This window comes from Siniperca chuatsi, linkage group LG16 (genome assembly GCF_020085105.1).
Source record: "Siniperca chuatsi isolate FFG_IHB_CAS linkage group LG16, ASM2008510v1, whole genome shotgun sequence".
Classification (NCBI taxonomy): domain Eukaryota; kingdom Metazoa; phylum Chordata; class Actinopteri; order Centrarchiformes; family Sinipercidae; genus Siniperca; species Siniperca chuatsi.
Window position 1 is genome coordinate 21434185 of NC_058057.1, and position 25015 is coordinate 21459199.

General features: G+C 38.1%; 1 protein-coding gene across 1 annotated transcript; it reads left to right on the forward strand.

Moving 5' to 3' along the window:
* The first annotated feature begins 3620 nt into the window (after positions 1 to 3620).
* LOC122863136 (adenylate kinase 7-like) lies at positions 3621 to 10913 on the forward strand. The gene is made up of 18 exons (XM_044169302.1): positions 3621 to 3825; positions 3910 to 4065; positions 4750 to 4864; positions 4981 to 5075; positions 5163 to 5273; positions 5456 to 5539; positions 5647 to 5735; positions 5825 to 5915; positions 6182 to 6259; positions 6919 to 7068; positions 7369 to 7497; positions 7715 to 7820; positions 8372 to 8500; positions 8587 to 8652; positions 8860 to 9057; positions 10051 to 10268; positions 10461 to 10619; positions 10717 to 10913. The coding sequence occupies exons 1-18, from the start codon at positions 3742 to 3744 to the stop codon at positions 10756 to 10758; spliced, it is 2100 nt and encodes a 699-aa protein (XP_044025237.1). The 5' UTR covers positions 3621 to 3741; the 3' UTR covers positions 10759 to 10913.
* The last annotated feature ends 14102 nt before the right edge of the window (positions 10914 to 25015 follow it).

The following is a 25015-nucleotide window of genomic DNA, read 5'->3' on the forward strand; positions in this document are numbered from 1 at the left end:
CTGAATGAGTTGACAACATTTATACTAACCAAACATGTCAAATTTAACTAATTACTCCAATAAGTGTTTGCGTGGCACAGGCTCTCTCTTGTTCAGTAAGGGGACAACTGCTGCACATTGTTGAGCAAAAGTAGGAGGCAGAGACATCACGTTTGGATGAAACCGGTGCTGTGTTTTGTCAACAGCTCTCTTAAAGTCAACGAAGCACTTTTTGCAGAGTCCTATCTTTATCACCAGGTCTTTATCAGGATAAAGCAGATTGGTCTTAAATGGGTCATGGTTTTGAGGGACATTCGTCCTTATAAGGGCATGTAGGAAGCACACGGTTTGTCTGTCTTGACAGCTGCCCCCTCTGCACTTCACCCCCACCTCCTCCAACACACACACATGCACACACACTTCAGCAGCTGCTGGCAACAATTGCTTTTTAACAGTCAGTCCTGCTTAGACAGTGGTTTGTTTACCATTGACAATACAATGTTACAATACATATTTCTGCAGAAATGGCAAAAAAGAAAGAGCACAAGAAAATTAAGCTGGTGTACATAGAGTAATATCTGTTGCTGAAAGACCCTTGAAACCAAGTTTGTACCAAAATGTTAGAAATTATTAGCAATGAAGCTCAAGCTGATTACTTTCAGTTAGGTTACTATACTTTCACACAGTATAGGTGGCAAATTTGTTACATTTTTCAAACTACAAAATAAATAGATGTATTACTTTAATTTTCTACGAACAGGAATATTTCAAGTTGAGTAAAAATGTGTTTTTAAATGTGCTTTTTAATGCGTTTAGATAGCTAATTGTCTGAATATTTGTATAATACCAGTAGTTTGAGTCCAGATGATTACAATGACCAAAACCATGTCACTGCAGAGGAGTAAATTTCATAAACAGCCAATGACAATGAACATGCAGTGCTGTCTTTGGCACCAACAACTGTTATCCTAATGTGCCACATGCCTGCTGTAAACAGCTGACGGCTCGGCAGTGTTTGACAAACTGCATGCTGGTTGACATGTTAATCAGAACAATCACATCAGTAGCTTTTTGTAACTGTAAATCATTATACACGAGGCTGAGAAAGGAGATATGAGAAATGTGACAGCAGAAACATTCAGTTTTATGACTACTTCATGACATGAAGTCCAAATGTTGTCATCACCTAAAAATATTCTTCCTAGAACATGACAGAAACTGGCTTTTTGAGACCAATAACGATGTTGATATTCGAGAGTTTTAAAATCTGATATTGGCCGATACATTCAAAAACTGATATTTTTGGCCAAACTTGGAAACAAGTTTTGAACATAACATATCATATCACGACATATAATCCCCTTTTAAGTTGATATAGCAAGTGTTGCTTATCATTTGGAGTTGTGTTTCTGGCCACCTGACGAATGTAAGTCCAGTATTCACTCTTTTAGCTCTGTTTTTGGTCTCTACCAACTCCTGATATCTGTCTCTTTAGCTGCAAAATGCTCCACTATGTTCATCAGCTAGTTGCTAACTTAGTCTGTCTGCCATTTGGTGCTGAGCAAGTAGTGTACAGTGGGTTTTTTAGAGCATTTTCACAGACAGCTGCTTGCTGCAGCCAAGAATGACACTATGAGAGCGGTGAGAGTCAACCAAAACAGTAAAGCTGCAGGCCGGACAGCTGAACAATGAGCTGAAACTATTTACAAAGTGCCGTAAAGTCGAGGGGGGGAGCTGCAGATTCGGGTAGGTTCATCACTACAAGTGACCCCTTTCATTGTCACTTTGTTTTCACATTGTCGTTTGATAATTTGTTATTATAAAAATATCAAACAGAAACAAACATTATTCATAAGGATCCCTTATAAACCTTATAACTTCGGATATTCAAGAATTGTGACCAAGAAATGTACTCAATAGGACATTTTATAGGTGAAAAATAAACTTGTAACTCCTACCTGGTGGACAAACGATATAATGGTTATTGCTAAACTACCTTAACCATAGACATATGTGCCAATACAATATATCTCCGATGAGCTAATATTGGGCGATAATATCAGCCATTTTATTATTTGGGTTTTGATTCTTCCTCCGTACTACTACTGTATGTGCTTGCTACAGCTGCAAGAATATCCTTCATGAAAAAATAATCAAATGTTGTAAATTAAGTTCTGCTACATTTTTAAACATTTATAAAATTCCCATATATTCCCTGACTTCTCTAGGAAAATTATGAAATTCCTTAACTTCCCTTGTTTGGAATACACCTCCGAGAATGCCATGATATTTCAGGAACTACAGGACTTGTAACAGTTGGTTGAATGAATGATTAAAGAAACAACTGGTTAATTTAAATGTAGAGGTTTACTATACATGGCCAGAAACAACCAATCATCCATGAAGCAGGTCCCTTCAGTATCACTGCTTTTAATATATGACAGGGTGTGTTTTACTGAGTGCTGAGATCTATGCAGAGCAGACACCATTAAGCACTGCCAGCAGTTTCTCAGATAATGTCAGCTCTATAAATATATGGGGTGCTTTGAAAGTTTCCATGTCAGCGCTCCATTGTCCTGCGCCTTGAGGGGATCTACAGACCCACAGGTGTGTGGTTTGTGAGTGTGTGTGCTTAAGGGGGCAGGAGTTAGATGGGGAGCTGCATAGTGGGTGTTAAATTGGCAGTTCCTACAGGAGAATTAAAGCAGCATTAGAGGAATACTATAGTGACACCATGTAAAAAAAATAGGTACAATAAGATCAATAGATATAGGCTAACACACAGCACACATATTTAATATTCCCTATATAGCATAGGACTTAGTGGATATATCAATAGATCTACTGTAAATATACACAATATACAATAATTGTAACCCTGAATCCCTGAAGTTTCTCTAGGCTGTTAAGCCTGCAACACTTTCTCTTGGAATAATATTTTTTTAATGGCAACATGCCAAAACAGTAAAACACACCAACCTTCTCCCTTATGGGTTCACATCAGCGCAACAACAGCATGAAGGACCTACAATGACCATGTGTAGGGCTTAAATGGGCAACTAAATTGTTACACATGTACAACAATTAGTGTTGTAAGAGATAATGAAATAATAACGTATGATAACTCTGCAACAGTCCAGTCTGGAAATATAATTACAGTAGGTGTATGGTATAGCTTAATTACACATCAAAACAACTTATTTTCTTATTGGCATTAGTGAAGCACTTGATCTACTAATAATGAATAAAGTACACCTAAGTCATTAAGGTGGATGAATGTGAAAAAGGTACAGTAAGTTACATAATTATCATCATAAAGAGAATCGGAAGGTTGTTCCAGTATGTTTAGACTCAATATGTTTAAATTTTACTACTTTTAAGCCAACAAAATAATAAATAAAAAAAGCTTTAGCATTTCACCCCCTGAATTATATCCTGGCACTGCGGTGAAGGCTTTGAAACACCACTTAGACCATATTATTCGGCAATAAAACATATATAATGTGTAACTGAACAGTGGCTACGGCCATGTTGGTTATTCAGTAAAGCAGTGGACAAGTTACGTGAAGTAACGCGTAACGTGTCATCCCTACGCATTCTCAGCGAAGCAGTTCATTGGCTGAGCCATAGCAACCGGGGTGAGTCCATAGCAACGGACTACAAGTACACAGCGCAACAGTTAAAGTTATTCTCACAAATTTAGAGTACTAGTTAGAGTTTTAACACATTTCTTTTAGTAGTAAAGTTAGTCATTACTACAAAATGGGGGACAAAAAGCAACAAACTCGTCCCAAACGTATTTTTATTAACGACGTCGACAGGTATTCTTCCAAACACATCGCCAAGGTAGCTAAATAAGTAGCTAATGTCATATTGTTGTAAAATGGCTTGTTCGCAAGTTTACAGCATTTTTTCTGGCCTACTTAACAGTTTTTATCGACATGCGTGGCCGGAGAGGCCTCGGAGGAAGCCGAAGCAGGTGAGACTTTGGCCTCCCCTCGAGGTGAACCTGCTTTCCAAGTAGTGGGAACTGTGTCTCCTTCCACCAGACACGAAAAAGAAAGCTTTCTACTTGAACAGTATGCGGTGAGTCAGGCATTAAATGACAAGAAACACTGTCATTCTTTCGTTTGTCTAGAGAAATTCGGTATTACTTCCAGGCTTTACTGACAAACACATAAAGGTTGTGGTGGAAAGTAACTAACTTGAGTACATCTACTCTAGCACTGTACTTAAGTATAATTTTGAGGTACTTGCACTTTACTTGAGTTACTATTACCACTTTATTCCACTTTACACTTTACACACACACTGCTCTACTTAATTTCAAGCGCAACTATTGTACTTTGTACCACTTATTTGACAGCTAAAGTTACTAGTTACTGTGCAGATTAAGTTTTTTTCATGCAAAGCATATGATCTGCTTGTACAATATGATTCATTGCTAAAGATTAAACTACCCTATAGATATAATTATGTTGACCAAATACTCCAATAAAATGCTGATTACAAGTTAATGCATCAGTAATAGTAATCCATTAATAATATAAGATTCTGTTAAGGAGTACTTTTGCTTTTTAATATGTTAAGTACATTTTGCTGACACTACTTCAGTACATTTACTGAAGTAAAACTTTGAATGCAGGACTTTTACATGTATTTTAAATGGTGACATTGCTACTTTTACTTGATACCTACCAAATTATGTCTGTTTCTGGACAATACAAATTACAAACAGTGTGTAATTGGGTATATAATCTCTTTTGGTAGTCACCAGCTCGAGATCAGCTTCTTGAGCGCCTGCTGAAGTGTGATGTAGTGGTGTACAACATCTCAGAAAGTACTACACAACAGCAGGTTGAAGAAGCAACATGGGCAATCACAGGTAAGGGAGTAAGTAGGCTTATTACTCAGTGGACTGGCTTAAGTATACTTTGGTCTCTTGCCATTATCCACAACAACCTATTAATGTAAGCCTATTGCTTCCTTTATTGTCCTCAGCCCTTCATGCTGAGATGGAGAACTTCAAGTCTCGGAAGATTTTTATCTTAGTCTCCACTGTGATGACATGGGCCATGACCAAGCCACAGAATCCGGTGAGCCTGTTGGAAATTGAAGGCAAATGGTTGACTGTTGTCCTGTTAATGAAACACAACCAACGTGATTATAAATTCTCTCTTCAGGATGAAGTAGATGTTCTGATAACAGAGGAGGAGTTCAGAAGAAAAAGGCCGCATCCCAATTTCAGAAACCACAATAATCTGGAGAAACTTGTGCTCAAACTGGGTAAAGGTGTAAGTACAAAATATTCTAACAGAATAGTAACATTTTACATCATGTCATTTTTTGTGCTGTCCCAACTTCATCTTCACCAATATTGAACTGCCCAGTGGAAAACAGCACCAGGAAAATTAATTTAGCTATAAAAAGACATAGACTGGATGCCTGTAAACCTTTTGATTTTCCAATGTTACAGAAAAAGTCCAAACTTACCGGCTATGTTGTAGCTAGTGGTCTTCAGTACGGAAAGGGAGAGAACCTCTTTCACTACTTTTTCAAGGTAGATATTAATGTGATAATAACTCAGTATACTGTATATCTGTGTATATACTGCATGCCTAATTTGTAATATCATCTTTTTAAAAATGTTTTTGTATTTTCAAACAGGTGTCTTGGTTGATGCAGTTTCCAAATGTTCCTCTCTTTGGACAGGGCACAAATTACATCCCCATGATTCACGTATACGACCTTGGAGGGTGATTATAATTGAATGTACCTCTACATATCGACCGTAATTTGTTTTTTGAGATAATTAATGCAGGGTTGAACTGTGTTCCTTTTTCAGCGTGATCCAAAACATCATTGAACTCAAGCCAAAGTCAAAGTCCATTCTTGCTGTCGATGACTCCAAGAACACCTTAGAGGATATTGTGAAGGTAACCTTGTTAATGCAGCAAAACATTAAAGAAAATGGATAATGAATTTGTTGTAAAACACTACTGTAGAATGTTCTGGTGACCCAAGACTGATTCGTATCCAGCGTGGCATCTTTGCTGCATGTCGTCTCTCTCTCTCTCTCTCTGTAGCTCTCTGTGTTTCTTATCACTATTGTGAACTTTCTGCTGTGAGCTGCAAAGACAAAATGACAAAAAAAAAACCCAATTCAACAATTGTTCTTATTCTCTGACTCTTTACCCTTCAGATGGTAAGTGATACACTTGGGCCAGGAAAAGTTAACAAAGTCGCAGAGCAGGAAGCCATCGCCATGAAGGCTTTTAAGGTACAGTATGTCATTTTTTTCTTATTTTAAATAAGTAAGAATCTAGTCTGGACTATCGCTCAGTATGCTCAAGTCTTTCTCCATTCATGATTTTTCTATATTCAATTAATATTTTTGACTATGATAAGTCTCTATGTATAAGTTTCTCCCAGAGGGAGAATCCAACCCAGAGACACTTGCACTCAAAAGTACCATATTATTAATTAAATTTAGAGCTGCTGCTCCATGGAAAATCAATGGAAGGCTATTGTTATAGACTCGTTTTAACATTTGAATACACAACCAAGCTTTAGCACAATATAATAATACTAAAATATACTATTATTATCAGTTGTTTGATTATTCTTTACCCCTTGAAAATGTCTACTATCTGACACAATTAAAACAGGGCTAGATGTTTTGTATTTGGGATGACAACACTGGCTCAAATATACACTTTACAACTGGGTAAAGAAACAACACACACATGAATTCATATCTGAGTTGTTTCTAGCTTTAGTGGCTCTAGATACAGGATCAGAGAAACCACCTGATGTAGCCTATGGTTCTAATGAAAATGCTGTCGGCCCTCTACAGCACATCATTGCATTTTCTGCCTGTAAATATTTAATATTAAAACACACTGTGTTGATAATCCTTGAAGTTTTCTCTAATTTCAGCCAGAGGAATTGCAGTACCTTAGTATCAACCTCCGCCTGGAAGCTTTTATCATAAAAGACTCCTTCAGTCTCCGCTGGACGTCTGACGCTGGGATGGTTGAAAACATGGAGAGCATTGTGGAAGAATACAAAGACACCAGGCAGCTACTTGTGAGTGTTCAAATAAAGTCATTTTACTAACACAATTTAACTTTGACACCCAGTTGGTTCTAGAGACATACAAGGCTTAAAGGAGTGTTCAGAGTTTTCATTGTTTTGTTATATACAGATAGCAGGAAAGTCTAAAGAGTAAATTTCTGTTACTCTGGTTTACAGTATGCCTGGATTCAATATGTCAGTAAAGTCATCCACAACAATACAAACACCTTAATGGAGTATTTGGGGTGTAAAAGTTATTTTGATACCAGATAAAAGCTGCTATGATTTAATTTTTTCTATTTATTTACTTAGCCAATCAGAATCTGCCTGGTTGGACCTCCAGCTGTGGGTAAAACCACCATTGCAGAGAAGCTCTGCAGTCATTACCAAATACACCACATCAAGATCAAAGAGGTCATTGAGGAAAAGATCACACAACTGGTCAGTGGAATCAAAGACTTGCATAGACAACAGATTTCATTTTTCTCTCACTGCTGTCATGTAACTAAAGGAAATATACTGCCCTCTTGTGGAAGTTCTTTGAAAACAAGATATGTAATGAATATGTTGCTGCAATTTAGACTCTCACAAGCAACATTGATGTATGGAAAATACATACTCATTGTTAATTTTTCATGTTCCTTTCCATATGCTACAGAAGGCAATAATGAATGAAACTGACACTGAATATGTCAGTGAAGAGGTAGCAGCTGCTGCACAGAAACAACTGGAACATTTAAACAAAAGCATGGAAATGAATGCAGGTTAGTAACAGAACCACCTCCTTAAATAAGAACTGCCATCTTCTCAGGCTCAGAAAACTATAAAGAAGACATCTTTTGGTTTATTAGCATTATTTTAAAAGTTTTGTTTTGTATGTTTGACTACAGCAGTCTTTGGATTACTTCAAACTTGTACTCTAAAACTGCACTATACCCCGCGTAAAGGAGAAAAACAGAAACAGGTCTGATGTTTAGTCAGTGTGATGGGAAGAAAAGAGTATGTTAATGTGTTTAATAAATTCTGAAAGTTTTAAGTTAAGTTTCTAGTTTACTAGTTTATTAGTCATTTAACCATAGCCAAAGTTGTTCTCCTTTTTTGTGTTTTTGCCTTAATCCTTTTTTGTTGCAGAAAAGTAATTTCCACATCATTGTCTGCAACACAATCTGGGCCAGGGGTTGGGCTAATTTTTAAAGGGTCATTTTACATTTTATTCATGTCTTATTTGTTGTTTGGATTATTGATGGCTTGTTTGTTGTATAGAAAGCCTTTTAGTTTCTCACTCTAGGTTTTAACGACTCTTTTGGTCCATTAGGTCGACTGGCTGACCATCTAGTTTTTGACATTTTGCAAGAAAAGCTGAATTCAAAGCCATGTAGGAACCAAGGATTTGTTCTTGATGGCTTCCTTAAGACGTATGAGCAAGCAAAGCTGATTTTCTCTGGTAAGTTTCATCCATACATTTAATAACTGCGTAATGTTTATTAATATTGATTACACTAATGTGGATGTGGTGTATTTATTATTCAGATGAGGACACAGAGAACCTGGATTTGTTGTCCAAAGCACCTGTGTACAACAAGAAGATCACTCCAGGTTGCTGATGTACTTCTTACTTTAATTTACCACAACGATATAACACAGCTTGTTCAATTCTTACAGCGTAGCAGCTACTGGAATTGATACAAAGAATCATGTAAAATAACCTTAGAACTAACTCAACAAAACTCTCTTTGTGCCTCTAATAATACAACACATTCTGGCTGAAGCCCTTTCTTATTCTACTTGTCTTATGTTTTGCAGAGCACGTTTTTGCCCTAAATGCGACAGATGATTTTCTGACAAAGAGAGCACAGGGACTTCCACAGAGTGTGGCAGAGAAAATGCGCTACACCCAGGAGGAATTTGTACCTCGCCTGACGAGATACAGACAACTCAGTACTGCTGAGGAAACCCTGCTGGACTTCTTTGATGAGCTTGAGATTCACCCAGAACATATCGGTAGTGTTCTCAAAGCCACATAGTTCATATTAGGCCACAACAGGATTCAGACCACAAACAAGAAACAAAGATTATTGCAGAACGCATACATGGCAAGCCATAAACAGAATATTTAAAAATCCCTCAGATATAGAAAATTAAATTGTAGAAAAACTGAGAGTGTGGTCATTAGAAGCAGGTTTGTCCTGGTGTGTCTGTGTCTGTGTGTTTAACATTTCTTTGGGTTACATTTAATATGATGCGACTATGAAAAATGTGACCATGTCTTAGACTATTTGTAGTCTTCTTCTAGTTCTAGAGTTTCTTGAAATGAAGTTCACATTTCCTGTAAAGGCCATTGCTTCATATTTCAAAGAGCATGTTGCTTCTGAGTTAAAAAGTTTAAAGGAACAGTTCATGGAGGTTATGGGCCGGACTATTTCTTGGCCAGGACCAGTAACTTCCTGGAGTCTCTTCTGGTTGCCTGGAAACAGCTCAACTCTGTAAAAATGGAAGTTGTTATTTTGACACGTCAGTTTTTAATGTTTTAAACAAATGAGATATAACGTGTTAATTAGTGAGCTAGTAGACAGATTTTGTAACCTTAAAACAGAGCCTGGCTAGCTGTTTCCCCCTATTTCCAGTCTTTATGCTAAGCTAAGCTAACCAACTGCTGGCTCCACTTACATTTTTACTGCACAGAAATGATTGGTATCGATCTTCTCATCTAACTCTTGGAAAGAAAGCGATTAAGCGAATTTCACAAACTAGCAAACTGTTCCTATAATGAAGAGGATAAAAATGTTGATGTGATGCTTCCTTCATCTTTTCCCCCTTCCAGCATATTAGAAAGACAGCGACCTTCCTTTTTTTGTGCCATAAATCAATCAAATTGTGTACCGTTAAGCCGTTACCCTCATGGCAAACAACACAATGTTTAGAGAGAGGCTTGTGGAAGTTGCCAATCCACGTCACGATATTTCTTTACATTAAGTATGACTTGTTCTTCTCCAGAGGTCACTACAAGTGATTCAGAGTACACAGATGTTATGAAGAAGATCACTGAGATGGTGGGGATTCCCAAGAACTATGGCCTGAGTCCAGAGGAGGAGGAAGAGGAGGACAGAAAGAAAGAAGAAGAGAGGAAGCAGAAAGTGGCTGCAGAGGCCGCTGAGAAGAAACGTAGGAATGAAGCTGCGCTGGCGGAGATGGCTGCTCAGTATGAGGAGTGGGTTAGTTGAGAGAAGAAGTGTTGCATTATACATGCGTGTATACGCATAGGTTAAGCAAAGTGTGTCAAACTAGCATTCAGAGAGGATGTATAATCCAAAAAGAGGAGCAGAAAGAAAGAATGCAGACTTTACTGTCTATAGAACACAATTACTGGTAAATACTAACAGTTCGATTATTTTATTATTTATTAGCAGAAGAATTTGTCCGAGGTGAAGAGACAGGAGCGCGAGCTGCTCGAAGCTCACTGTATTCCTCTGAGGAACTACCTGATGAAGTATGTGATGCCCTCGCTCACTGAGGCCATGTTAGAGTGCAGCAAGATCAAACCAGAGGACCCAGTCGACTTTCTGGTATTTACACAGTAGACCTTCTGTGCTGAACACAAGTGCCTTTTGTTTAATATGAGTGAATTGTTGACAGTTGATATTTTCTGTTTTGTTTTTGCAGGCTGAACATCTACTACGGAACAACCAACAAGAATCAGTCTAATGATGAAATGATCCAATACATGTTAGAAATTTCCAGCATTTGATGCTGTGTTTATTCTACAGTAATTAACATAATCAAAAGATGATTGTACCGAGCATTGTAAGAGTGCTACATCAGTGTTACAGGCTCATAATAAATATGAAGGAATTTGATTAGAAGGTTGTCAGAATTTGGTTTCTGATCCTATCATTCAAGCAATCGATCTGGTTCATCTTTCCTTGCAGTAGTGACTTGAATGTCACAGATTTTATTCATAAAACCACCAACATGCCCATGCGTAATTGAGCCTTTGTTGTCATATATAGGTTTACGTTTTAGCTGACGCTGATAATAATTTCATTTAAGGTATTTCTCTACAAATATTTTTCTGCAGTGAGTCATTTGAGTTACAGCACTTACATGTGTAATCCCTGGTCGATACCACTTTCAGTAACTAAGTCACCCTTTTTTAAAGGATTTATGAAGTGTAAGTAATGGATAGTAAATTATTTAATAATGCTTTATTGATCATTTATAAGCTATTGTTAAGAGAAACTTTTAGGTTGGTGAGTCATTACTAATCAAATCATTAATAAATGCTCATGAATCTCTTCTTCAGTTATACATGTTAAAGTCATTAATGAAGGGTCATGAGTTTTTCATTTTCTAATAATTCTTCAGCAAAACTTAGTAAGTCATATATAATCAAATATAAATATTAATTCATGTCAAGACATTGATAAAGGGTTTTTACAATAATCCATCCAGTCTGCAGATGTAAATGTTAAGGAATAGTTAATAAATGGGTTGTTGTCCAGATGCCCTGCAGCCCTTTTCAGAAGGTCAGAGGTTAAATGCTCCATTGGAGGGTCTTCTTGGTGAACTAAAGAGCTAAAAACACAAAGCATTTATAAAGAGTGACTTATTGGAAATCAGATATATGTCTAGCAAGCAGGAGTGCAAGAATCTCAACTAGCCGCCAAAGTGGAAAATAAAGTATTAGTTCCTGCACAGTGTGGATATGAAAGCAAAACTATGAATAGTTTCAGTAAAATGGCTGAGTGGGTGCAGAACACATTATTACAGAAAAAAAATACAATATCATCATCTAAAAAACTTAAAGTACATTAAAATGCTAAACTAAAACTTTAACATAATAAACACAAAACACAGGAAGTACCACAAAGTACATTGCAGGTACATTGTGATATGGTATAAATATATTTGTACACATTAATAACACACTTCAAACACGAAAAAAGCCACATTTTTTCCTCTTGGTGTGGGACTTGGCTCAGTGTTTGTTAGAGACATTTATGTTTTAGCCAGGTTTCCACTCATTACTAATCTTTCCTCTTAGAGCCTCCATCTGGTCTGTGACTCAGCTCCCACTTTGTTGAATCAGCACTTACTGGAAGAAGCATGCTGACTCTGGTCTCAATCCAGCAAAGATGTAAACACAGCAATCTTCACACAGACTTTTAAGTTCTTCGGTTGGAGGTGAGACAGGAAACACAGCTTTCAAACTTATTCATAAATGTTTTAAAAATGGATCAGATAAAAAGTCACTGTATGCCCATATTTTGAAAAGTACAGAAAACAATCAAAATATATTTCTTGCATGTGCATGTGAATCATTTAACTTTCATTTAGGCTACAAGAGATCACTGTGCATGCAGTTGTGAAGTCTGCACTTTCAACAGTAGGTGGTGCAGGAATTCTATCTAGAAACTTCACAGCGGCACAAGAGAAATGAGGACTTGGATTCAAGTGTTAAAGTGTCTGTTTAAGTGTTTATATTTTTCTCAATTCCACTTAAAGGCAAGAGAGTTCTCATGCTATGAGGTGCATTGCAATCCCAATGTCTTGCCTTGCTGTGCTTTTAATAAATTAGTCTGGCTGTGGAAAAGGCCTTTGTTCTGATATTGTTGTAAACTGTGTCATAAAATAGGAATGTGTTGCTCCAGTTGTTGTGGATATTAAACTCAAACTAGTGTCAGGAGTTTGCTTTGTAGTTTATTTGTGACTGAGGAAACTGCGGAATCCACCAGCTAATTAGAAGCTGTCTTTAGTTTGCTTACAGTATATGGAAAATAAATCAGAAGCACTTCCTGTCAGTCACTTTATATACAAGGTCTTACCACAACAAATGGCAAGAATAGTATTTTCCAGGTCATTAAAGCTGAAAAACTATATAATTGTTGCTGTAGCTGCGCAGTCACAGTATATGCATATAATCCATTCGGTCCTCCAACCACACGGTCGAGTGAACGACACTGTGGGGAACAAGTGAAGCGAAGGCGAAAAGCTAGCTGAGCTCACCTGCGGCAGGTAAGGCCTGCATCCTTTTCTTGAGTTGCAACCAAGGCATTCGGACAAGTTGTCCTGTTAGGAGCTGGTACAGCCATAAGGCTCAGTAGTGATCAAATCCCCTAGACCTAAAACTAATTATTTTACCAATACTACCTGTGCTGTGACAAGAGTAACAGAAAACACCTGTGTGGGTGTGCAGGGCCTTTAATTTACTCAGTAAGTAACCTGAACCCTGACAGTTAAAGACAGTGTCATTATTAATACAAGAATGTCATTATAATTTACACAGAAAGAGTTTCATAGATAGTTTATTATTGCCTGTCCAAATGTGTATAGCAGCTACTGTTTTGTAGTATTAACTGAATTCCTTAAGAGTACACAGTTAAACTTATCATTACTACATCATGAACCTTTAATAACTAACAGATTGTTGATTTAAGTTAACTTACTTAATTAATCCTCATGGGGAAACTTATTTTAATGACTCAGTTAAACCGTTTGTTGACTCAAATGCAGGACTCGTACACGAAACACGTAAGGTAAAAGCAAAGTCTACTCGGTCATTGTTCAAAGCACGGATCGGCAACAAGCAGGCAGTCAGACCAGGCAACCAAAAGGGCAAAACAGGCAGGCAAGAAGTCCAAAAAGACAATCAATGGGTCATAACAAGCCAGGAACAAGAGAACAAAAGGCTGGACAGATGTGCAGGTGGGTGTGGAGGTCAGGTGATGGTAAAAGATGGTAACATACTGAAGACTACTGCAGGACAGAAACAGCGATGACAGCTTCTGAAATGATGGGGGAGTAAAATACTTGCAAGAGACACTGTAATTTACAAGAGGGCAAAGGGTCGCCCATTCAGCCATAATAAAAGTGTTGGCAGCGACACTGGGAGAGGCAGAGTGGTCTGGCAGAACAAATTAGGACAGACTTCCTCAGCAGGGAGCAGGTCCAGCTCTGTCACTGACATTTAATTTCGTATTTATAGGGAGAAATGACGAGATGTCCTGCCAAACACCCACGGTTTCCATAATTCATGTCTTCAATATGTGTATGTGTCGTTTAGCTTTGTACTGGACCCCAAAGTCAGCCAGCCCCTTCCTCATTCCCAGTATTTTACTGCTGTAAGAGGAGGATATTATTCTGCATATTAGTTATTTTTCCCACTATGCACTGGAGCAAGTTAGAAGTTTGAAAACACTAGTAGAAGCACTCATGTAGTCCAACAGTCAATATTTTGGTAGTCGTGGTGGAAGATTTTTGTTAATTAACTTCATTGTGAACTGATTCCTCATCCCTCGTTTTGTTATTTAAACTACATTATACTAATATCCTAAAGCAGTAAATTCCACCATTCAAAGTATAATGATAACAAACACAGCAGTACAAGTTGCAATTATTGAAGTTTATCCTTTGACCTCCATGTAGCAGATGATTGGACAAAATCTTGTATAATCATTTTGGCTCCAAAACATTTAAAAATGTAGTAAAAGTCAACAACACAAGTTGAAACTGCAGATGAAAACGGTAAAGGTTAGGGTTTTAGCCTTAAAGGACCACACCAGTGGTTTAGTATGTTTGAGCACATCACTTATACTTTACACTTTACAGCTTTTGCAATCCATACTGCAGAAATGTTTATGCACCCCCACCACCACCACCACTACCCCATTCCAGCCACCCACTGACTTCCATTAATTTTTGTACAATATGATCTATTAGCAGATTTTTAAAACTTGCTTGAGCTGTGTAATCTATTGTTATGTGGTACGCAGTGGAAACTTTTCAAATCAGTCTGTACTTCAACTCCATTACTATGAAAACTGTGTTATAATGTAACACAGTTTTGAGGATTTTCTTATTGATTTGCATACTGTACAGAAATTAATGGAAACCAACGTAAGGAAAAACACATCCAAAAACCTAAAAATGTGTAGCCATGTAGCCATGGTCATGGTCAGAAAAAATGTATAATGTACATATAAGTATACTGTACATGATTTGCAGTTGAGGAGCTAAAACCAGCGAACACTGGTTTGGTTTAAGGTCATGAGTGTCTCAGACTCAGCCTAAAGTACTTTTAGCCCTTTTTTTATTTCTTATGCGGGTCACATCCTATAAGCACATCAGAGGCTGCATGGCTGCAGTACAGTGCAAACAATTTCATCCTTCAATTTGACCCCATTCATATGAGAGTGCTGACAGGCAACACATCCATGTTGTTATCAGTCACATGGGTCCGTAATGTCAGAATAATTTCCTAAAGTTTCCTGAAAATAACTATGTAATTTGACACTAATAAATGAATAATGAATGAATATTTTCTTCAGCTTAAATTAAGCTTTTTTTCAAGGATATTCCTATTTTCCCTATAATTACTAACAAATTCAAACAACTATGTTACCCTATCTTAAATCCATACACATCACTCCTAAACCAGACATACAGCTCAACAAATTAATGTTGATTTGATGATAAAATGTGCTTGATTACATTATGACTCATTGACAATATATCTAGGGACACCCTCAGCAACTCCTTCCCCTTAATGCATAAATGAATAATGAAGAAAACCCCAAAAAACTTCAGTATTGGCCTCTAAAAACCCTCATTGGTCAAAGCCAGAGGTCACTGTCTGGTTCACCATAATGATCGCTGTCCAGTGGAAAACCTTTAATCCAGGATGCCAGAAATGGTGTATTAGTGAGGACTTTCACCTGGACAAGCGAGGAAGAAAGGTCTCATTCTGTGGTGCAGGGCGTTGGTGGTTTATGGTGGAAATACCGTCCTCTTTCCTTCAACTTTTTTGACCACCTGTTTTATTTAATTCATATTTATTTTGAGTCATTTTCCTTCCTTTTGATTGCTTCCTAATGTCATATTCTCCTTATGTTTTTTTATTTGCTGCAGAAATTAAATGTGTTATTTTAACTTTGTTTTTGGTGGTATTATCAGTGACACTAGTAGTTCAAGTACAAGTTGTACTGTAGTAGCATCAACAGTATCAGTAATAATAGTAGCATTAGAATCAGTTGTAAGTGGTAACTAGCTGTTCTACTCTTGTAGCAGTCTGTCAGTCTGTCTTTTGGCAGTTTCATTTTTAAGATTTCATTGATGTGTGTCTGTGTGTGTTTGTCTTCCTGTGCATAGGAAATATGTTGTCATGCTCTCCACAGTCCATCCTCCACCTACAAACAGAGAGAGACAGAGAGGACTTGTGTAAAAGAAAGGGGAACTTCACTCCTGTTAACAGTAAAAACAGTAAAATTACCGTGGTGCCAAATGGTCTGCACACAGCTTGTGTGTGTGTGTGTGTGTGTGTTATCACAATGAGAAACACTGAGATGGTTCACCACACTTCTCTGTCCACATACATCTATGGCATGGTAGGCATAGTGTGTGTGTGTGTGTGTGTGGTCCTCTTCTAGCATTTTCAACCACCAGCAGATGTTAGGGTGACCACCACCGGGGTGGTAGATGCTATTTCCATTTGTGTGTGTGTGTGTGTGTGTGTGTGTGGGTGGGTGTTATCACAATGAGAAACAATTGTTCACTACACTTCTCTGTCCACATACATCTATGGCATAGTGTGTGTGTGGTCCTCTCTAAGCATTTTAAACCACCAGCAGCACCAATGTGTATATGTGTGTGTGTGTGTGTGTGTGTGTGTGTGTGTGTGTGTGTGTGTGTGTGTGTGTGTGTGTGTGAGACCACTACAACGCTGGTAGAGGTTATTGTGACTGGAAGCCTAGCAGATAAAACAACATGGCTAACTGAGACCACCACAGACCTCACTCTAACTCTTCCTTAATCACAGACACAAGAATACTATACCACGACTAGTACTGCATATATTGTCTTATTCATTCTGACCCCATGTGTCGGCCATATTGACCTGTGTGCACACACTCACACACACTCATTCATTTTACCAAGCTGTGTTTAACAGCAGTGTTTGCTTTTGTTGGATAATGAAACTGACGTGGCAGCCTAAAGAGAGAGTGTGTGTATGTGTGTCCTTGCACGCAGACATGCTTCACTGTGCGTGCAGACCGGTCACCCAAGAGGGGTCCAAAAGGTCGTGCCTCGTTTGTTTCAAAGACTTTGTAGGGAAACATGCTGTGTCTGTGTGTTGCTGGTGAAGATGTGGTTTCACCAATTTTCCAAATGATGTTGTCCACGTCAAGACGGATTAAAGGGCTGCAACCAGGCAACAATAACAATTGCTGTAATACGTTGTAAAGAGCCCAGCAGAGGACACATGTTATGGAGCCACCATGTGCTTTGAAGTTTGTCTTTGAATTCTTTAACTGCTCTGAGAGATGCAAACAAAAGCTGGGAACAAACCTCCAAGGGGAACTCCATCAAAGTTTGTTTGCAGTTGTTGGGGAGTACTACTACACAGGTGAAAAAAGTTGTATAAAACCTTTTGTGGCTCCAGAGGGAGCTGCATGAAGTCTGATAAATTGCCTCAAGTGACGTCACCTGAGTCAGGGTCAGTTGGGGCTGTAGACCACAAGTTTGAAGATGGAAAAGAATCTGGGGGTGTGGAGTTAGAAAGAAGTGAGCTTATCAAACCTCTGTAATAGCGCCTCATCTCTGCTTGAGGCTGGAGGCTACATTAGCCTCTACTAGCATAACACACCTGAATCTTTGACTGAACTGTTGGCGGTCGAGTTGCATTGTGGGTATTAGATGCACCAGGCTTTTACAAGGAAGAAGAATCAAAAAGACAATATGTCTAGTTCTGCTGATCCTCTTTTTTTAAACCGTCCATTTTGAGTCTGACAGTGTTACAGGAGTGCAATGCTAAATCGGTGCAGAACTCTTTTATTAAGATTATTGAAACCTACAAAGACTTGACACCTCTAAAGACTATTTCGACCAAAATACGAACATAGATTTTTTTTAGTCTTGACAGCCAGAAAGGACAACAGATTATAATTAGTGTCTTGTTATCAGACAACACTCGATATTCCACAAAAACACAATTTCTTGCATGTTCCTGCATGCTAAACTAAAGCAGTAAGTTCAGCTGAGTTGTGGCTCTGCACTACAACCTGATGAACTGGATTATAAAATAATTCTCACTCACTGAACACCACGCTATTTAACCTTTGCTTGTCGTTTTTGGCCAGTTTTTTAAAATGTATCATCTCTCAGGCTGATTCCAGTCAAAAATCAAGCATTTTTAAAACAATCGTAATAAGAACGGTGGGAACCGACTGGGTCAGAAGACATTGTAGGATCATTACATACCACAGATTTTATCTCCTTACTGCAAACGCAAACTACCCCAGACTGGACATACTGCAGCTTGGTCCAATCAGTTATGATTCCCAAATCATACCTTATATGTATGGTTAAACAAACAAAGTGTGTGTCACAGCCTTAAAGAGGTTATAATAATAAAACAGGTCTGGGGCGTCGAATGGTTAAGGCGCCTACATACCTCATAACCGCAACGTGATTGGTTAAATTCTTGTCAAAATAAAATAAATAATAATAGTAATAAAAAATATCTGTTTGAGACATGAGATTCCTAGAACTAGAGCAGTAATAGAGAAATACTCATCTTCCTAATAAACCATCCATTATGTTTCCATTAATAGTTCATAAACAACACATTTCAAAAAGAACACCATCCTATTAAAAATCAAAGTTTCATTTCAAGTATCATATTCACTGCAGTGGCTCGAGGTCACTGGCATTCTCCACATTTAGTTCAAGTTATTTTTGCTCTCAAGTTTATGATCAGATAGACTTATTAATAACGTGCAGCTAACCCATACCAGGTGATGTTGCGCTGTGAGATCATTTTTCTTTTCAGCATGTGCACTCCTGCTGTTCAATCTGGCAGCTCTTTGTGTTTGCGTGTGTTCGTCAGCATGCATGAGTTCTGCATAACATGTTTATGATTTTGTGCTTATTTCCAGTAAGACTGCTGGGGATAAAATGGCTCTGATTGACCACACCATTTACTTCACTTAATGTCAAATTAAATGCATTATGTTGATGTAAATATGGTAAAAGAAAATTTGACCATGGGGGAAAATATTACATGAAAACCTCATTTACCTTTTAATCTGTTGTTTCCTCTTTCAAACTGGATGTTGCTGCAGTACTTAAATGCCCAACAGTGAGGAAAAGAGGCATACAAATCTATTTTATTTGAACTAAGAATAGGACTTTCAGTATAGGAAATCCAATGAACGGATTGTTCACAGACCCACCACAAATTGCCTGCACGCCTGTGTTTCCACCCCAAAAATATTCCCTCTCTCTTGCTTCCATATACTGTATCTGTGGATACATGTGTATCAGCTAGTTAGTATTGTGTACCTCTGACATGATAGGTTTGACACTTGATCACTCATTTGCTACATCATCTTGACATAATATTTGCATAATAAAACCTCTCTGGGTCAGGTAGGGGCGAGGTTCGAGTAGAGGAAGTGTCAGCAGTTCTACTCGTGACTTCTCAGCAGGCTCCAGGGTAAACAGGCCCTCTCGATCAATCACAGATAGAAATATCTGAATGGTTTCCAAGTGCTAATGGGAGCCAGGTCTGCTGAGATTCCTGCGAGTCTGTAAGAGGAATGTTTGGACAGCGAGAAGAGGCTGTTCGAATATAAAGAAGGAAAATGTGATTTGTGATATAACACAGAAGAAATTACCTGCACAAAAAGGCTAAGTTTGGGTTAGCCTTTCAGTACAGTAGATCTTCAGTGGAAATCCTTTATCCTGAAGAATATAACGGCCGTCTGGATATGAATACTTTGAGCTCTTAAGAATATAGAGGGCTTAAATACCCTAAAAACCATTTCCCAAATAACAGAGATCTGACTCCCTTCACAGGACAATCTTGTGTCTTTTTTTTCTGTGTTTACATGAGTGTGCATATATATGAATAAGCCGTGTAGGTGGGTGATTGCGTGTTTCGGGCAATGACATTATAAACATCCCATAATTATCTCTGATTGCCGTGGGGACCCCCCCTCGACTCCTACAAAACCCACAGTCGTGCAGCTGATATCAGGACATTTGAGGCCCTGTCGCATTTACAGCTTTACCATAATCTGCTCCCCAAGGAAATAATTATCTGTGTTGAAATGGATTTGTTTACATAAAATTCAGTTTCCCTTTCTTTTTTTATTCCCTACATGTGCAAATGAAACCCAGAAAACCAAGTAACTTTATACACGTGTGTGTCTCTGCTAATGTTTATGTTCAGTGTGTGTAGGAAGGGCAGCATTACAGTATGGAGAAACACAGATGTATGGCAGGGTATGGAGCCTAGTTGCATAACACAGGCGAGAGGTTATTTAAATTTGTGATGGCCAACATCCCTCCTCTGGCAGAGCTGCTGTGCTGGATCAACGAGGCACTGCTTCACTTGAAATAAAACAGAGAGGAAGAGAGCAGAGAGAAAGAGCAGGGAAAAGTGTCTGAAAGCAGCAGTTTCCATTTGGAGCAGCTGAACTTCTGTTATTATAAACACAGGGAGGGAAATGAAGAGAGGATTTTATACTGCAGCTCCTCCCAAAAACACTGGATGAGGGTTAGCTAAGGGTCTGACTGTGTGTCTGTACAGGGTCATGTGTTGGGTGCAGCTTTTAAAGAGATACTACAGCATGTTTTAGGTTTGACACAGGTTTTAGGTAGGTAATCAACTTACCTATTAGGTGATATCATTAGCATACACAATGTTAAATCAACAACCATTATCCAAAACAAGAAGTGAATTTTGGCCTTTATGTTCATAAATTTGGAAATGAAAAATAATTTATTCATTGTAGATTGTAGACTTTTTTTGCATGATTTTTACTTCTTTAACACCTTAGGTATGGAAACAATGAAATGTAGATTATTGTAGTTCAAAACAGTGTGTGATTTTTCTTATTTTCTTCTCCAGATTTTAGCTTTACCCTGGCTTAAAGTTTTCCCCTCATTTTAGATGATCCTGTTGATAATGTTCTATCATCATTCAGGATAGTTTTTATTAAAACATTAAAACATTGGCACTAAAGCTGTTGATCAACTGGGGATACACAGATATGCTTGCTGTCCATGTTTTCATAAATCACCCAACTAATGTTCATATTATTGTAATTAGGACATGTCCCTTTTTATTAGATTTTTTTGACCACTTGGGGGCAGCATTCGTAGCTGAAAGCACAACATTTGATTGTTATCACTTAATGAAGTTGTTAGCAATGTGTAAGCAAACAGTTGCCTATTTACACATGGCAGGTATCATACAGTTGCTTTATCAGAGCTGTTATGCTGAAAACTGAGAATTGAAAATGAGGTTGCTGGGAGTCGTAACACTGGGGGTCTTAAAACCAAAACAATGAGCTGAAAGATGCTAAAACACTGTAGATCTGAGAGGAACTTTAGAGTTGGTGATAGTCCTCTGTGGGTTCATCACTACACGCAACACCTTTCACATTACACATAGTAAATTCATCCATTGTTAAAATTGAAAAATATTGATTAGTGCAGCTTTAAAGACACAAACCCATTTTATTGGAAACTCATGGCTTTTAAGCTATATCCTAATTGAACTGATTATTATCTGTAATGACACTGAATGCACTGACAGGACTTGAAGACAAACATAATGGAACATTTTTATTGCTAAATCTTGGAGTGAGATGGTGATTTACAATTATATTATTTCTACTTGCATAATCGGGGAATTACTGATGTGTGGTAAATCTTTGCAAAATTGCATTTGACCGTTCATTGATGAGCACCAGAGTTTGCAAACTGTCAGATGTATTTTGTGACTGAAATGAGGTAAGTTTATAGATGATGACAAAGTCGAAGAGAAATATGTTTTTATTTCAATAACCAAATTACTGGTTTTTAATGTTGAGAAACAGTCACAGTTTGGCCTCTCGGTTACCACAGCTGTCTTCCATGTGGGCCCTGCATGACTCGTACACAATTTGGCCTATTTTACCAAACAAGAAAAGCAATGAGACAAAAACCCACCAACCCACAACAAGACCACCATCATGTTGCTGCTAAATTGCAATGACGATATCCAGGACCCAGAGCTTTAGCTATTACATTCAAATTGGTTGTTTGGCAAAGCTAGAGAACAAAGAAGAATGTAGTTCATAAACAAAACATCTCAGATTGCAAAAGATTGGATCAGATAACCACTTTCCACCTTAATGAAAAAATCCCAAGAGCTCTTCCACTGACAAACCAAACACAGTTTGTGGGAACTGGACATTAGTTTTTCAAAGTGAAGGTTTCGACTGATGGAATTTTAATATTTGTGTAAAAAATACAAAACCAAAATAACAAAACCAACTGTGTTTATTACCATACCCTGTCTGGAATTGTAGTCATTTTTCTGTTGTTCAACAGACATTTTTATTTGGATTTATAAGTCGTCCACTCATGTGGTGTATAATTTTCTGATTTATGCTTCTGAGGCATTACTCATTACATTTATCGCCAGGCTTCAATAACTGGGCAGAAGCATTTTATTGGAATTAGTTTCAATAAAATTAGCATTTAAAAACGGAACCAGTTCATACGACAGTGCCGTCCTCACACAGTGCCAATGTGGGACACGCTGTGCCAAAAATAAAATGAAGGAAAACAAATCAGTCAATGTTCTCCAGCCGGTGACTGCAGACTAATCTTCCTCATTTAGCTGCAGCTTCACTCCAAACTCCAAACACATGGTTATAATAATAAAACGACTCATTTTTCCCCTGCTGCTATGCAAAGCAAACAAACATATAATACTTAGCCTCTGTATTAAATGTTAGGTTACTTATTGAAATAACTTGACTTTAGTCTGGAGGAGGCTGTTTTGCAGGCGAATCATTTTTCCTCTAGCGGAGGAAAACAGTCTTAGAGAGTGGATCAGGAGCTGGGCTGGTGCTCAAGGTAAACAGGTGTGTGACATGAAAATTGCAAGTCTGTATTTGTACGTGTATTATGTACTGTATGAGGGTTTTTGTGCATTTATGTTGGTTTTTCTTTGACAAGGTCTCCGTCATATTGACACTATCTTTCCACCCAGTGCATACATGTACGGTATATCCCATATGTATGGAGGACTCAGACATTCAGCCTGTGAAATCTGGCAAAACTAAACAGACCTGACCGAAGCAGCAGATCTCAAAAAGGGAGGCATCCCACAACAGAGTTTTCAGATGTTGTGTGGTTTAAACAACTGGAACTGTCCTACCATTTGCTTCCATCTTGTTTGTGCACAGCTTCAACATCGCAATCACAATTTCTTTCTTTTAGTGCATTTCAATCATAGACCCAAATACTTTTATTTCAGAGTTACTTGCTGACTCACTGCTCACATTGCAGCAGACGTGATCCTCTTCTTTTCTCTCACACACACACATACACATACAGAATAATGGTTACCTGAGCCAGAGTGAAAGGCCAAGTGTGTTTTTACAGCTGTCTACGTAATGAGCTCTTTGGGGGCTTGTCAAGTCAACTAGCTAACGTCTCAAATTGTGTGTGTATTATGTGCATATGTCTAAATGTGTGTGTGTGTGTGTGTGTGTGCTGGTCCCGGTTAGGTAATGTCTCTCTGTGCCACATGTCATTATGACATGTGGCACAGAGAGAAATTACACAACCTGACCTGGGAATCAAAGTGACAGAAGGCTCAGAGAAAGCATGACATTTAAAAGGGGAATATAAAGAGAATTAATTTATTCTGTACAGAGATCCGTATAATTTAATCTTATCTGAAAAAGAAGAGAAAAGCTGGAAAAGGAATTGATCTGCATTACAAAGTTGTTATATTAATGAGCAGTGCGAACACTGCAAAGGTGAAGGGTTCAATTGCCAGTGCTGTCGCTCTTTATGAAAATGTAAGCAGTCAATGACTATTAAGAATAAACATGTCCATCAAAAGGCATTAGTAAGGTCATATGGCTTTGCAAAACATATGATTTGAGAGGCTGTGAAAATGGAAAAAAGCCTTTGAAGTGACACCAAGGTTGTTTGGGTAACTCAGAAAAATTATAATTTCTTACATCATTACAGCAGCAGGTGTTGCAGTATAAAGAGTATTATTGTTCTATATAACGGCATGGAAGAACACTTGAGGAAAATCAACAGGAAAACTACTTGATGTTCCTTTAGGATGATGCTTTCTTGTCATCTATGGAGAGTTTTAAGAGGTACAACATGAGTGTGAAAGTTTATTCTTGACTTTGGAAAATCTTAAACCAAGAACCATTCGCTACCTTTCTCTAGAGATGTCAATTGCACCACAGCGGATTGAATTTTCTCAGAGATAAGTTGTCATCATATGACCAACGTATGGCGATGTGATGAAATCTGGTCGTATGGGAAGGAGGTCGCATTGTCTCTGTTTAAGGATGGTCTTCGGCGTTGGATGTGAGAATATATAAGGATATAAATGTTATTTTCATTCTGACAAGAATACATGTCTGTATGAAAAAGTAATTCACAAAGTAAGTCACATTAAAACAAAATACTGGTCATAGGCAACAAGACCCCACAGCCATGCTAGCAGCTCTGTGAGGCTGTACTTTGGCACTGCGGTGCTTTGAGCTAAATGCTAACACTAGCATGGCAACATGCTCACAATGACAATGTGCACCATCTTAGTTTAGTGTGTTAACATGCTAACTTATTAATTAGCATAAACACAAAGCACAAAGTACAGCTGAGGCTAATGGGAATTTAATTTTAAATGTATTTGGTCACAAACACAAAGTACTGGACAAGTTAAAAATTTGACCTGATTATGGCGCGACATGAAAAGTTCATCCTGAGGGGAACGTGAATGTCTGTACCAAATTTCATGGCAATCCATCAAATAGTTGTCGAGACATTTCACTCAAAGCCACTAATGTGAACCTCATGGTGGCGCTAGAGGACAAGTCAGGGGATCACCAAAGTCAGTAGGATTCATTATCTGGGGACCATGAATGCCTGA

Coding starts and splice junctions, on each gene's coding strand:
- LOC122863136 (XM_044169302.1), top strand. CDS start 3,742: ATGGGGGACAAAAAGCAACAAACTCGTCCCAAACGTATTTTTATTAAC. Junction 6,260..6,918: donor TCGCCATGAAGGCTTTTAAG/GTACAGTATGTC, acceptor CTCTAATTTCAG/CCAGAGGAATTGCAGTACCT. Junction 10,269..10,460: donor CTGCTCAGTATGAGGAGTGG/GTTAGTTGAGAG, acceptor ATTATTTATTAG/CAGAAGAATTTGTCCGAGGT.